Source organism: Carassius auratus, chromosome 45, assembly GCF_003368295.1.
Source record: "Carassius auratus strain Wakin chromosome 45, ASM336829v1, whole genome shotgun sequence".
Taxonomy (NCBI): domain Eukaryota; kingdom Metazoa; phylum Chordata; class Actinopteri; order Cypriniformes; family Cyprinidae; genus Carassius; species Carassius auratus.
In genome coordinates, this window is record NC_039287.1 from 4776054 (window position 1) to 4791834 (window position 15781).

The following is a 15781-nucleotide window of genomic DNA, read 5'->3' on the forward strand; positions in this document are numbered from 1 at the left end:
ATTAGCAGCAAAATAAAATATTTCCCCTGATCTAATTGTTTTGAAATTCAGTGATTCATTTACCCTGGAAATATTACAAACAGTCTTTCAAAAAAGGAAATAACATGGGGTAATAATAAAATATAGCCCATCCTTTCTTTTGAATTAAAAAGATGCTACATCTGCAGTCACAGAGTGAATATTAAATGTGTCACCAGTCGACTAATGGCTTAGAAACTGGCCTGATAAAAACGTGTCAACCTAAGACGTAAATCCCAAGCAGGGATGACAAAAGAACTGTGACGCTACTAAGATCACAAGTCTGCCCTGCCTCTATTTCTTAATAGTTTGATGATGCTGTCATGTTGTTATTCTCAGACTGGCCATGTATATATAATGCGCAAAAACATTAATTTAATATGTCTCTGAATCCTCCTGACAGAAAACAGGTTAGTACATAAATATTTGTTTTGCTAAGAACATGACGCAATTCTAGGGACAAACAACATGCATTTAGAGTACTTTCTGAACTTAAGGTACTGATGACCTTAACTTTATCATAATATGTAACAGGATCGTGAAATGTAATCAAAATAGAGATGAACACATGTGGGTTGAACCTGCCAAGAATGTGGCACTGGATGTCAGGTTTGTAGAAAGATTAGAGATGTATGAAAAATTGTCAAGATGTTACTGTACTGATTCTGAAAGGTTTGTCACACTATCATAGATAGAGATTACAGACAAAGGAGATCTAAAATGCAAGCCGATGCAATAGCTTAAAAGATCTTTAGGAAGAAACTAATCTGTCTCAGCAGTCATGATAGGATAAAACTGAATGGGGATGTCTGAAGGATGTTACATTTTCTGGTGACAAGGAAAAATGCATTTGGGTCATTCCTGGTATGGGGTAACATTTTGGCTTTCTAAGTGTTGGAAAAAAAAGGTACATGATTTGTACGTTTTTTGCATTATACCAAAATAGTGACATGTTCAACTATTAGGAATACATATTGGTCAAGCTCAGGGACTCAAAAAAAGAATAATTATGGGGAGATTGTTCAGTCACTGGCCATGAAAATATTCCACCCTTTTAGGGACATATGGTTATTAATAATGTAAATGTTAAACAATAATGAGCTTTTCTTTGATAGTATAAATCCCTTATGCCATCTTATTATTTTTTCAAAACAATAACAAAACAATTATTGATTAATGGAATTCTAATTATAAAGAACAGGTACTTCTTGTGCCCATTTTTGCCAGTAAGGTAGTAAATAAATATACAAAAAAAAAAAAAAACATACTGTATATATGATGTTAGTGGTCCTTACCTCACAAAATAATACAAAAGTATGCCAAACATTTAACGTTGCTGTCAAATTATTATTTAAAATGACTTAATAATGACTGAATAACAGGGTGGAACACCAGTGTTAACAGGATCTAACAGTGGACAAGCTTTCAGTCATTGTCCTGCATGGTTTCCCATCTGTAATGTGTGGAACTGCACCTATATAATATAGTTTCAAAACAATACCAAAATAATAATAATAATAATAATAATAATAAATCCTGATTTCCTTTGGGGGGGGGGGTGGCACAAAATAGCTATGTGGTTCCTTATCACAATCAATCATAGTGGCAAAACAATTCTATGTTCAGAAGGCTAGAGATAGAATTACAAATTAGAGAGGGCAGACATAATAAAAATAAAGATGTTATAATTCATTTGGATTAACTAGATTAACAAACCATCACAAAAACCATCAAAAGAAGGAACAGTAATGGGCAGTGATGCCATTTCTGTGGTTATTATTATGATGACAATTATGATGGAAAAAATGGATGCTGTGTTAATTGTATTGAATATTTTAAATATTTCCCCTCTCATAGTGGGTGTTCTTTTTTTTCTTTTTTTTTTTACCTCCAAGCTCGAGTTCTCTACCAGTGACCTGGGAGCTTAAGGGTTCTGCACAGTATCTTATAAAATTTGCTATATACACAAAATATTTATTCTATTAGGATTTCCATCCTAACCTAACAGGATGGAATCTAACAGGGGGGAAATTTTTGAGCTAAATTGGCCATAGCTCTTTGAGTGATCAACATTCAGCTAGTTAACCTTCTACAAATTAAAATAACTTTGATAACTATGTCACAGTTGTTTTAAAAAATGTTTGATATGACAAACATTCTTCATAATATAGCCTAACAGGGTGGAACTTTAAGGGTGGGACAAGCAAGATAGCATTTCAAAAACTAAAAACAAAAGTTGGGAGTGAGAGTTGAAGCTTAACTCCTTTTGTACAATTGAATTCCAGTGGGAAAAATAAATGATATCACTTCTTATAAATGGTCTCAATTAAATTGCAGTTGGTCTTGGAAGGCAAGAAAATTTGTACTAACTGGGTGGAAGATGACTTCAGGGACACGGTGATAAAAAAAAAAAATCACATGATTTATTTGTATGATTAGAGGCAGTTTAAAAGTGACGTGACATTCAGCCAAGTATGGTGACCCATACTCAGAAGTTGTGCTCTGCATTTAACCCATCCGAAGTGCACACACACAGAGCAGTGAACACACACACACACACTGTGAACACACACCCGGAGCAGTGGGCAGCCATTTATGCTGTGGTGCCCGGGGAGCAGTTGGGGGTTCGATGCCTTGCTCAAGGGCACCTAAGTCGTGGTATTGAAGGTGGAGAGAGAACTGTACATGCATTCCCCCCACCCACAATTCCTGCCGGTCCGGGACTCTAACTCACAACCTTTCGATTGGGAGTCCGACTCTCTAACCATTAGGCCACGACTTCCCCTTTAGCCTAATCTATAACATAATTAAAACATTTTTTTTTTTGGGGGGGGGGGGGGGTGTTTCATCATTTTGATTTTTCATCATTTCATTGTTTATATTTCTTGTGGAAGTTGATCACGTTACACTGAGGACATAATAGAACTGAATGCATATATCAATAAAGGGTGTGTAAAATACAAAAAAAGTATTTATAATGTATATTATCTCCTGTATCTCTTTAAGTGATAAAGAAGACCTAAATATACAATTTAAGCCATTTCTTATAAATATGTGACTTATTTCAGAGAAAATGTGTAAATAAATCACTGAGGCATAAAAGTCACTTGTATAGCAGGAATGACCCATTTAATATTTGACAAAATTAATGCATTTAAAATAAATATGGAATTCGTGGCCATGCTTTGTAATAGCATCTTGATTTATTCATTATATTATATTATATTAATTATATTGCTCCGAGATGCTGAGTTGCACTTCAGCATTCGTCATACATAAATGGTTGGATTTTATATTATTTTCTCAGATATTATGTAATACTATATGAATTATTATATCTTCCAATGAAGACTTCATAAAAAGTCTAATCTGGTACCTTGTTTGTGCATTCAGCAGTGTTTTCGGAGTCAAATAACAGCCTGATGCAACACTAACAGTACGTACTGTTCCAGTATCGCCGCTTGAAACGCTTGTTTCAAGTTGCATCAGCCGAACAGACTTTAAGCGACAGATTATCTGACGAATGAGCGTAAGATTATTCTTTGACTGACGTCTGGTCCGCCTATGAAATTAAAGAACATCTCGTGTTTTTTTCTGGTTCTTGAGCCAATCAGAGAGATATTCCCTTATAGAGTGAAGGCGAGATGATTTGATTTGATAGAAGATAGAACGCCTCGCCCTATCTACGCTGTGATTGGACAGGATTTTGAGCAAAGTCAGATACACCCACAAACGCCGTAGCATATAGTCTGCCTCTAAGCAGCCCACATTTCATCATCCACCGAGGAGGAGACGGAGCAGGGTAGTCTAGGGTGCTCGCAAGCAACGGTTGAAAGGCTAGTTAAAGGCTATTTCTTCTGACGCTAAGGTGTCGTGTGTTTGGCTTGGTAGCGGTTTGTTGGTAAACAGCGGGCTGGCCTGTGAGCTAGCAACAGTTTTTGTGTTTTATTCTAGTTGAAAGAGCCGAAGAGGCCAAAATGGAATTTTAAGGCAATAATGCGGTAACTGCACGGCATCGGCATGCACCAGGCAAAGAAAAGCGATTTGGGTGACTTTACCATCACAACTGCTAAGCAGTTGGGCTCTGATACCGTCCGCGGTATAGCCGTGAGCCAACCGATACCTCTCCTGCTTGATCGGAGGAAGCTAACGCTAGCCAGTTAGCCTGTGGGTCCATTCATTTAGAAAAACAAGCTGCTACATCAAAGTGTACACTACTACCATTTCTATCCTCATACCATCCTGTAAAGATGAAACCTCAAGACATCATCGCTGGAAAATCCAGCCTGTGGATCTTCGGTTACGGTTCGTTGGTGTGGAAACCAGACTTCAAGTACAAGAGGAGCAAGATCGGCTGTATTAAGGGGTACAAGAGACGCTTCTGGCACGGAGACAATTTTCATCGTGGAGATGATGAAATGGTGAGTTACATCATTGACAATTTTAAAAAATATATATTTATATATATATGTAACGTTATATAAGTTTCTCATTGACCTTTGCGTATTTCCATGACAGCCCGGAAGAGTGGTGACGCTCATCGAGGAGGATGACGTAAGTGCAACTTCCCCTTTTCATAGAAACAACGTAATGGTTTTTTTTTTTTTTTTTCACTCGAACCTGCGTTGTTCCCAAACCTGTGTAACTGAGCGCTAAATGATAGCTTGTCAAGTCTCCATTCATTTCCATTGTATAGAAAAAAATAGATGCAATGGAAGTAAATTGTGCCTGACATTTTATTTCGGCTGGAAGAAAGTAATTTGGGTTTGGAACAACATGAGTGAAAAAAAAAAAAAAAAAAAAATTTGGGTGACCTATAAACTTTAAATACTCCTTCCCCTCACTAGATGTGTCTAACCTTGTTTTCATACACAGGCGTGCACCTGGGGTGTTGCCTTCGAAGTGACTGGCTCTCAGGTAGAGGAGTCTCTCAAGTACCTGAATGTGAGGGAGGCCGTAAGAGGTGGCTACCTGACCCAGGTCGTAGAGTTCTACCCACAGGGTGTAAACCAGTCACCTGTCCAGGCTTTGGTTTACATTGCCACGCCTGACAACCCTATTTACCTGGGGCCTGCCAGCACAGAAAAAATTGCCGCTCAGATCGCCGTGTGCAAGGGGAAGTCGGGCCACAACATCGAGTACCTGCTTCGCCTGGCGGAGTTCATGAGAGTCAGCTGCCCTGATGTGGATGACCCTCACCTGTTTTCCATTGAAAAAGCTGTTCTCGCCATTATTAGACCCATATTGTTAGCAGGCTAGACACCTGTATCTTCTGTAAAACATTAAAGAAGTCAACATTTAGCCCAAACACCATTAAGGTCCTAACAAAGTTCATGTTGCCGTCCTTGAGGTGTGTTTGTGATCTTAGTGACTTAAAATATTTCATTCTACCTATACCAAGCTGTTAAAACCTACTATACTAAAGTTAAGGTACTGCATTAAGGGAACGTGGTATTTTAGGCTGTCAGTGTTGTCATTCTATAGCATGATATCAGTTACTGTCAGTTTTCAGTTGTCTTGTGCTTTTGACCCAATCATATGGTGCTGTAGTACAAAGGCATGTTTGTGTGACAATGTATTGCCAAAGTTTGTCCAGTTTTAAAGCTGTTCACTTTTTTATTTTTTTGAAATATGTGGGCATGAAACCTCAATACACTTCCATTTTAATTTGCACTGAAGCAGAATACTGTAAAGCCATTATAATTGTTTTCCTTTTGCACATTAAAACCTTTAGAGAACCTGTAACCTGAATGTTAAATGTGTTTTGTGTTTAATATTTTCGAAAGACATTTGAACTTGTGAAAACAAAACAGCTAAGGTGAAAAGATTTAACTCATTTCAAAAACAAGAGGTTTTTTTTTTAAAGATTCAGCAGAAATAAATTATACCAGAGGGAAATTTTCAAATCAATGTTTATTTAGTTTTTCTCTTAGTTAGTAAAAGGACCATTTAGGTTTTTCTCCAGGTATTTACACTGACCTATAAAAATAGACAAGCAATTGCAGGAAAATGGAGAATGATACCCTTTAAGTATTTACATACATTGAACATTTATCATCACTTTTAAAGACAAAATAAATCCAGAGATGGCATTCCTCAAAACCATAGCAATATGTCACAGATACCACAAAATTATGGACTTTTCATGTTATTAAAAAATAAAACCACTTTGATACAATTTATACCTAGCACAGATCATCATAAATTAAATTACCAGGCTTTAACTTAAGCTATGATACATTTCACATCCAAATATTTTAAGTCACAATCTGAGCTTTGACGGTCTTTGAGCAGCACTCACTTCCGACTTTTTCCCACTGCATTTACTACAAAAAAAAAACTTGATTTATTTTATTCTTCCCAAGAGAAAATATATATTAGTATTTAAGCCAAAATCTGAATTTGCAGCAAATAAACAAAGGTGGCCATTCGTTATTTATACTGAACAAATGTCAACAAGTCTGTTCTACAAAAATAAGAGCAATCTTACAAAAGCAGTCTTGTCTGTTCCTTTGTGTTCAAGGTAAAGACTGTTCCAGAGGGTGTTCAATAACCAACATTCCTCCCCCCTTCCCATTTCAATTAATCTCTGCTCATAATGATGCCTAACATCTTATGATCAGAGCCAGAAGATGAGGAAGAATCTTGGTTCCTTAACTTGGCCCCGCTGCCCTTTGCATACTTGGTCATCAGAAAACAAAATAAAAGAGCTCTCACTGGAATAACAAACTCTTTCGTCAACCATTGCAATGGCTATTTTCTGTTCATAAGGAACAATTGGTTAAATTTCATATTCTCAATGGAAGTGTGCTTCCTCGTATACTGCTCAACAGCCCCTGAAATGGATGCTAAATTTGGATGTGCATCAGGTCGGGTTTCCCAGTGACAATAGGGCTTGCGGTCTAATAACAGCTTGACATCATAAGCGTGAGAATCATCAACCTTGGACTGAAAATGTACTGGCCATGCTACGAACAAAAAGAAAACATTTCCAAGCTGCTACCGCCCACTGTGGTTGCTGGGTCCTTTAGCTCTCTTAGTGGCGTTGTGTTTGCTTTGTGAACTGCCGTGTGCTAAAGTCTGTGAGTTGGTGGCCATAGCGCTTCCTTTAGCCTGGCGGGAGGAGGTGCCAGCTGGAACAAAGGCAGGTGTGGCTGAAGACCGAATAAGAGCCGGTTGTAAGGAGCCAGCTGCTGGAATACCTGGAAGAGGGTTGATTAACAATAGATGAATAGATGAATGTTATAGACCTATTCACCAAGAGTTCTGTTAGTCAAAGACAAGTCTGTTACCTTTGGACACACTGTAGCCGTATGCGGCATACGCAGCCGCAGACGCCGCTGCCGCCCCTGCCATCGCCCCTGCCATGGCTGCAGCACTGCCCGCGGTGGACTTCCGTCCTCTTCCCTTTCTCACAGAAGACTTCCCGGCTCCTCCAGAGCCTTTGGGGCGTCCTCGACTCCGACTGGACCTTCCCCTGCCTGGACTGGATACATCTTGGGAAGAGACACCTGAGAGAGAGTCACGAATGATGAAATGGGTTACGATCCATCACAGGAATAAATGACATTTGAATATATTAAAATGGAAAACAGTTATTTTAAATTGTAAAGATATTTCACAATAATACCATTTGTACTGTATTTTTGATCAAATAAATGCAGCCTTGGTGAGCATAAATGACTTCTTCCAAAAACCTCAATAAAATGACCAACCAACCTTGGTAGTGTACCCTCAAAGTATGATTTCAGATTATGTGCCAGCCAGACACATCAATATATTTCTTTAAAATTTCCAGAGTTTGCCATTTTTCCTCTAATCCTCGGATTATTATGAGGTTGCATGCTGAGGCTGTCTATTAGCACTGCTCATCACTCGACAGGAAGGCAGCCAGATCTGTGCTGAACTGTATTCAGGGATTTGAACAGTAAAGCAATAATCCCAGATGAACACACGTATAAGACCGGAGAAGCAAGAAGTTGTAGCAAATGTAGGCGTTTAGGCTGAAAACAAAATATCTTAATGTATGAAATACGTGAAATCTTTCTGTGAGCTACGCACGTCTGAATGCAATTAAAAAAGTGACAAGAATGAAACCAGGTACACCCACCATTCATCGTGTCAGACACAGAGCCGCAGATGGACGCGGGAGAGTTGGTGGCACGGGACTGTGGAGCAGAAGACATGGGTTCATCCACAATTACCAACATGTCGCTGCTGCTTTCGTCTGCGGGAATGGAGCTGGGCTGGAGCTCACTGCTCAACGAGATCTGCAGAGACACATAGTTCTGGGGGTGAGACAGGGACAGAGGGACAGCACCACGAAGGAAAGACAGCAGGACCAGAAGAAGAGTGGCGTGAGACCGATATGGCCTGTAAATGAGAGGATGAGTGTTGACAGTGGCATAAAAGCTCTATAGAAACCATCCGTTCTTTGGGAAAGTTTGTGGACTCATCAGCTAAAGAAGTGTCATTACAGGACCAGCACTGCACAATAACTCTTCCTAAAATCATGACCACTGCAATTCAGTAAAACATTATTAGGATCACACAGTTCAGTCCGGTACAGGAAGTGCATACAAACACTCTTACCTCACTGAAGGGGCTGGGCATGGCCGAGTCCATGTCCACACTGATGAACGAGTCTTCTCCATCTGCTGACAGATTGGAGTTGTCTGCAGACGGGACAAAAGGGATGACCACATTCACACCTTCTTTCTTCCTCTTTGTGTCTGGGTCATCCTCCTTTCTCTTTTTAAAATGAGTGGGATGAAGGGAAAGAGGACAGATAAACCATGATGATTAGGACATTTTCTTGATGTTCACCTACAAAACATTTTGTTAAAATTTGTATATGGATTTCTACATCTGGAACCTTCTAGAAAATCTTTACAGCAAAAGCAAAAAAATAAAAACAAAAAAAAACCTAGTAATGAATATAAAGCAATGCTATATTTTATAATTTACATGCATTTATAATATTTACATTTTTGAACAAGGTTTTATTTCTATGTTTTGTGTTAAGTGGTTAATTTAAGTTGTTGATATTTTTTAGTTTTAGTTAACAATAAAACAAATCTAGAGCACAACTATATTCTTTACAAGGACATTTATATATATATATATATATATATATATATATATATATATATATATATATATATATATATATATATATATATATATATATATAAAATTATTGTTGAACACCAATGCACAGGAAGTCGATTCTTCACTTACCCTTTCTGCATACTTCTCCCTCTTCCTCTTCCTCTCTTTCACCTTACTGCTCTCCTCCAGCTGTCGTTTCTCTTCCTGCCGTAAACGCACTGCCCGGAAACACAACCAAACCATCCAATCATAGCCAAGCAATTCATTCATTTATTAACCCATTTAGATTCTATTTTTACATATGCATTTATTATCATAAACGGAGTGGTAACTCACATTTTTTCTCCAGCTCATCATCATCCAGCAGCAAGGTGACCACCTCTTTGGGTTTCAGGGTGTCAGGTTTAAAATTTCCTCCTGATATTACCATCCTCTGAATCTGAAGTGCAGATCCCACAGCCGAAAGTAATTATTGAGAAGGAGAATAAATAAATCAAATCAGTAAGAGCAGAAAGAGGAGAAAATGTGACTCTTGGAAACATATACTGACTATAATGATGTGTTGATACATGACATCCAATATATAATTTTATATGCAATTACAGTATAATTATTATTATACCGTTACAGTATAACTATTACAGTATAAATATTCCTTTAACCCCATTGTCACTGCAAAACTCTTCTGAGGATTGACATTTAAATAAATGCAGTTTTTTTTTTGTTTTTTTTACTTTTAATGGATGTAAGCTACGAGGAAAAGGGGTAATTTGTCCAACCACTGCAGAATAAGCTGAAATGTGCTACATTTTATTTTAGGGACCTTCTGGCCCAAGAAAGGGCCTCGCTACTGTGTACTAACCTCACTCTTTTCTTTGGCTCTCTGTAGAATGCGTTCCTCAATTGTCCCTTTGCAAATAAGCCGATAGACTGTGACCTGCTTGGTTTGTCCTAGTCTGTGGGCTCGATCCATAGCTTGCTGGTCAACTGTGGGGTTCCAGTCACTGTCGTAGAAGATAACCTGGAAAAAGAGGAAATTGGTACCTAAGTCACATGAAATGAACTCCTCTTATGAACTCATTCCTATTCATGGCTATTCCACAGATGGCATTTTCAGTTCTTGCACAAATAATTCTCCCTGGATTAAAATACTGTTTATGTCTCAGACCTCCCTTGTCAGTTCACTGTTCATTATTGTACACAATAAGTTTTTTATTTTATTTACATGCTAACAAAGTACCTTGCTGATACAGTATTATTATTATTATTATTATTATTACAGTTGTATATTTATTAAATTATTCAATATTTTTTCATGTCTCATTTATTTTACACAGACTAAAATGGCATCTAATTTAAATTAGAATATAGTTGACAAGATAATTCAATATTAAACCAAATATTCAAACATTTGCTATATTAATTTAAATATTCTAAACATAACACAGTCCTTTATGTTCGATCAAAGAGCTTTAGTTTAATGGTGTTCATTCGTTAAAATAAAATAAAATAAAATAAAAGTATTTTCTTCATTAATTTCATTATGGCTGTCAAAGTTAGCATGTTATTTTAATAAATTAATTATGTTTAATGCAATGACTTTCAAAACATTTGAATTACTTTTACTAATATTTTATACATGCTTTTAAAAAGTAAATATTTTCCAGATAATCTAAATTAATATTCTTTAATTTCAGTAGTGACAACATAAAAGCCAGTTTATTAATTTTACACACATATATTTTGTGTATATATATATATATATATATATATATATATATATATATATATATATATATATATATATATATATATATATATATATATGTGTATATATGTGTATATATATATCAGAGATATATGTAATATACATGTAATAGAAAGTAAATGAGATATTCTCAAGCTGAGCTGCACATTTTGCTGAACACTTTTGCAGAGTTAGATTTTTTATAATTCATTCTGATCCTAATCTTTGTCTACTAAAAACTGAACATTTGCGAGTTTTCTGTGTAACCGCTTCCAGAGACTGTTGCACAGTAGTTTGTTTATTTATTTAATACCTTTCTATTATCGTGGTATCCACCATTTCAGTTTGTCCCGCCCCTAAACCAAACAAACTGTGGTTGGTCATGTTCCATGCTGACCATTTGGTTGAAGCTTCAAAGTGTCCATGTTAAGGTCAACGAGTTCAGCAGCTATTATTACATGACTGCTAATTGAGTTCTACAGTATTAGAGGCCGTTCTCATGGCCTCTGGTTGGGGGAAGGCGATCTGGTAATCATGATGTGTTGATGGGCTGCAGCCTCACCGTGTCTGCAGCTGTCAGGTTGATCCCCAGCCCTCCGGCTCTGGTACTGAGGAGGAAGACAAAAATATCCGTCCTGCAAAGGGGAGGGGAGACCAGAAACAGTGAGAGAAAGCAAATAAGGCGGAAGCAGATCGTGCCCAACTGCCCAGGATTTAGACAGAGAGACGTTTCAATATACAAACACACTCCTCTAGAAAATAAAAGCCAGAGCCCACTGCACCCACAGAGAGCTGAGCTAATGCAAACCAGACCCCGTGAGGAAGGGTGGGGAAGGAGAAGAAAGCGCAAAGCCCAGGGATGAGGAATTTACGCTTGGTGACATTTTGGAAAAACAAGCCCTAATTAGGTTTAAGAAAGATACGGGCGCTTACAGACATCTGCGTCTCCTTTTCAATCCCGGCTGTCAGGCCACAGAAAACTAGCTAAAACTCACCGGCTCTGGAAGTCAGCCACCATGTCCCGCCGCTCCGAAATCTTGGATGAACCATCCAGTCTCATGTATGTATGCTTGCGGTACACCATGTACTCCTGCAGGACAGTTAAGAAACATTTCAAGTAACGATATGGAAAATCATGCAGGCAAACACATGAAACTGGGGTCTATTTCACTTTAATCCTCTCATAAAATCTGCAGGGCTGGTTTTCAATAAAGTCCCCCTGAACACACCGCCAGAGATCCTCAATTAGCATTGCAGATTCTTCTCAGAGATGACTTCCCAGTCTCCTACGCCACCCAGAGTGAAGTCTCCACTCCACTGGATGGCCTCCCAAAAGCACATCTGGACCTTATGAAGTCTCTTTGACACTGAATGTCTTTGATTAGTACTTATTTCCAGCCTGAAGTAACATTAGATCACAAATCTCAAGCTTTTTCTGCAGCTGTAAGAACCAAAAACTGGACCATCTTAAACTGAATTACACTGCTGAGAATATAACTCCAGGCTATAACTCCGACATAACATGATTTAGCCTGAGATTTAAGAATAAAGCCTGGAAAATGCTTGAAATAGACCTCAAGTGGGAGTTAAGCTATTGAACACATAATAAAATAATACAAATAAAAAATCTTGACCAAAACAATCAGGGATCTGTTTGGAGAGACACAATATCAAAGGAGACAAGACTTGATGATCTTCGGCTTCTGCACAGAGAACACACTGATTGCAGAGCAGAAGTTCTCAAACTGGGCTCTAGGGTGTCCACAGAAAACACTGTTTAATGTTTTTAAAACATTTTAATGATTTAACATTTTTAACAGTAAAAAAATTAAATAAAGGTAAATATTTTCTGGATTTTATTATTATATTTAATTCCAGTGACAATTATTTAATTTTGCATACATATACTTTGTAACTTGTTTTTTTATAAAATTAGTTTATATTATATAGGTCTTTATAAATGAAAATATATAGCTTCCTTTATATTTTTACAAGGGCTCCAGTTTGAAAAGTTTGTTATACACATTATGAAACTAGAATTGTTATATATATTATGACATATTTCTATTCAAAGAGCAGGACATTGTAAATAATATATTATCCATCACAAACTAAAGGGTTGAAAAATAGACAAATATGTGATGCCAGCTGAAAAGGAAAGTCATTCGTGAAGCCAAAACATTTTTTTCTTTTGAATTGCGTGCACTGAACGAATCGTTCACAATAAGACCAGGAATGTGCATCCCAAAAGAAAATAGGATCAATCAAGATTTTTATGTTGACAAAGTAAAAATATGCCAAAACTAATGGCCAATCAACGCCAAAGGTCGACGCCATGTTTTTCCATGCTTAATATTTTCCATAGACCAACTACTTCACAAATAAAGGAAGTCAAATCTACGTAATCAGACTTTGGAGAGACTGCCATGAGAAACGCTTAAGCCAAAATGAATCGGAAGGAATTCCTATCGACTCTAAGAAGGTGTTTCTAGACTATGAGCGCTGTTGTGTAGGATCATGTTGACAATGTTATTGGAGGCTTCTACTTTTAGCTCCATGTTTGGCTTGCATGTATGGCGAACAACTGTGTGCCTCTGGAAAAAGTGATTGTTTCCTCCAGTTCTCTTCTCTCAGCTTTTGTCCAGCTTTAACAATATGAAGCTATTTAGCAGCAAACATTCCTTTCACAATGCTTGATCGAATTTAACCATCTCTTCTCTTGTGGGATTAACAACTCAGAGTACAATGAACAGGTAAACAAAAACATGTACAGCGTGACTTCAGATATCTACAATCGGTTCGGTACAGACAGATTTCTGTGGATATGAAGGGAAGGTTGAAGGTTAAAGGAAAAAGCATGTTACAATGACACAACGTAGCTACATAATATTCACAGACCACAGGGCTGTCAGTCTTCTCACCGACTGTGAGAAGTTCCTGGAAGCACTCACCTCTAAAAGGTCTATCATGCGGGTCATCTGAGAGTAGATGAGAACTCGGTGGCCCTGAGACTTCAGTCGAGTCAGCAGAAGGTCGAGAGTGTGAAGCTTCCCGCTGTCTGTGATCAGAGACTCTTTGTCTGAAGAACAAAGCAGAGAAAAACATTTTAAAACACTGAGAAATTTAGAAATAATGCATCAACTCACAAGATAAAAACGGTATCCCACACTGTCGGAATGAAGCTGATTAAGTAAATCAAAGCAATATAATGAATAAGCTTGTGGAGTGACAGCAATTTCCCCTCCCTGCCCAAAACGTTCCATAATCACTCCTCTCCAGCTCCGCTCCGGGTTTTCCATTTCCTGCTCCTCACTTACCGATGACAGAAATCCCTCTCTCAGCAGCAAAATTTGTTACAGATCCATTGTAAAGTTCTTTCAGTATGTTTGTTTTATGATATCACGAACAACTGAGCATAAAAGTGAAGAGATCTCCTAAGTGGAAAAAAATTACTTAAGAGAAAAATGTTATACTTTATTGAAAGAAAGCGGTTTTTAATAAATTATTTTTAGTGATGCATGACATATTGGTACCATATCAGTTGCAGGAAAATTTTTTTTAATCTTTTTTATATTTTTACATTTAAACTAACATTAATCTTAAAAAATGCTACTAATTGCCTGATACTGTTAAATGTAATTAAGCAAAAATAATAATAATAATTTGCATAAATGTACATCAGCATGTTGTTTTAAGCTTCTTTGTTTTAGACAAAATAGAATTGAATTTTGATTTCAGCCACAACATATGAGAAAAAGAAAAAAAAAAAACAAGCTTATCAATATCTATTCATTTAATGTTGTTGGACATCTAGTAATTCTTTTGTTTTCATCTAAATAAATTCTAATCAAGTTGTATATTCAGTTTTTAAAAATTGAAGATGGTTATCAAATGTACATTAGTTATGTAAAACATCAACACATTTGATTGATGTTCACAGACCAGAAAATGTTGTGGCAGTGGTCTATCAATGCTGTCACCCTAACAGTGTTTATAAAAGAGGAAGCACGGGCTTCCCATTGTTGACTGGTGCAACCCTTGACCCTAGGGTCAGCTCATAGGGGGAAGTTAACTGACCCTGCTAGTCATGGGTACTCAGAAAGTGATTATACACACAAAATGAGCCGCCTGCCAGAGCAATCTAGAGGTCCCCCAGAGAGAGTTTTGAGGCCTGCTAGCTGAGCCTTAGACAGTTACAAAGAGCATGTCAAACACCATGGCCAGCATAACCATGTTGATCATGTCCATGGCTAATTGTGAACCATAGCTGAACCCTGACTCAACACCCCCATGACCCTGAAAAGGACATGTGCGTAACCTTTTCAATGAGTGGTGGAGAATGGCTTAAATTAGCCCATGCGCTCAAAATCTCATACTCAACGCGGTTGATGATTGACAGATAATGTCCACATGGATCTAACTTACTCTAGGCAGGAGGTCTCAAACATCAGATCCATGGGCCATATTCGGCCTGAGATAAACTTTCCAATTACCTCTCAAGTTTTAATAAAACTAGATCACATCCAAGTGATTTTTTTTTCACTGCGAATGGAAAGTTCTGTTTGAAAGCTTAAGAGCAAATCATATAATTTGACAAAAGTACACTTGATTTCTCATTATCATCCAGCTCTAAAAAGTGGTGATTTGATGAGATCATCTGGCAGTGAAATTGGAAAAATTATTAGACACTTTACAGACTATGCAGAAATGCACTCATCAGTTTTCTGAAAAGTTTCAAAGCAGACATCTAAATTTCATTGGAATAGTACAAAACATGAGATTAAAATGGGCCATCTTCAGTCTGATTCGTCTCTTCATTAAAAGGCCTTGCCATTGACTTAAATATTAAGATACAAAAGAGAATTTTTTTTCTTATACGAAAAATAGTAAATTCATAACATTGAA

At 37.3% G+C, this 15781-nt stretch overlaps 2 protein-coding genes across 2 annotated transcripts; one reads left to right on the plus strand and one right to left on the minus strand.

Annotated features, from left to right (window-relative positions):
• Nucleotides 1-3775: 3775 nt before the first annotated feature.
• Nucleotides 3776-5769, plus strand: chac1 (ChaC, cation transport regulator homolog 1 (E. coli)). Its single transcript, XM_026233136.1, has 3 exons — nt 3776-4439; nt 4537-4572; nt 4894-5769. The coding sequence occupies exons 1-3, from the start codon at nt 4269-4271 to the stop codon at nt 5275-5277; spliced, it is 591 nt and encodes a 196-aa protein (XP_026088921.1). The 5' UTR covers nt 3776-4268; the 3' UTR covers nt 5278-5769.
• A 236-nt stretch (nt 5770-6005) lies between these two features.
• On the minus strand, nt 6006-15124 carry LOC113062683 (chromatin-remodeling ATPase INO80-like). Its single transcript, XM_026232662.1, has 12 exons — nt 15074-15124; nt 14023-14044; nt 13828-13955; nt 11872-11966; nt 11439-11511; nt 9992-10150; nt 9466-9568; nt 9259-9347; nt 8611-8769; nt 8129-8288; nt 7311-7529; nt 6006-7220 (listed from the first exon to the last, which is right to left on the minus strand). Exons 1-12 carry the CDS (start codon nt 15122-15124, stop codon nt 7018-7020), a joined length of 1461 nt encoding a protein of 486 aa, XP_026088447.1. The 3' UTR covers nt 6006-7017.
• Nucleotides 15125-15781: the final 657 nt, after the last annotated feature.

Bases quoted from the DNA above. Each gene is read 5' to 3' on its own strand.
- chac1 (XM_026233136.1), top strand. From the start codon at position 4,269: ATGAAACCTCAAGACATCATCGCTGGAAAATCCAGCCTGTGGATCTTC. The intron at 4,440-4,536 runs GTGAGTTACATC...TTTCCATGACAG, and splicing joins ATCGTGGAGATGATGAAATG to CCCGGAAGAGTGGTGACGCT. The intron at 4,573-4,893 runs GTAAGTGCAACT...TTTCATACACAG, and splicing joins CGCTCATCGAGGAGGATGAC to GCGTGCACCTGGGGTGTTGC.
- LOC113062683 (XM_026232662.1), bottom strand. From the start codon at position 15,124: ATGGACATGATCAACATGGTTATGCTGGCCATGGTGTTTGACATGCTC. The intron at 9,569-9,991 runs GTTAGTACACAG...TCTGCACTTCAG, and splicing joins GAGCCAAAGAAAAGAGTGAG to ATTCAGAGGATGGTAATATC. The intron at 9,348-9,465 runs GTGAGTTACCAC...GTTTCCGGGCAG, and splicing joins TGATGAGCTGGAGAAAAAAT to TGCGTTTACGGCAGGAAGAG.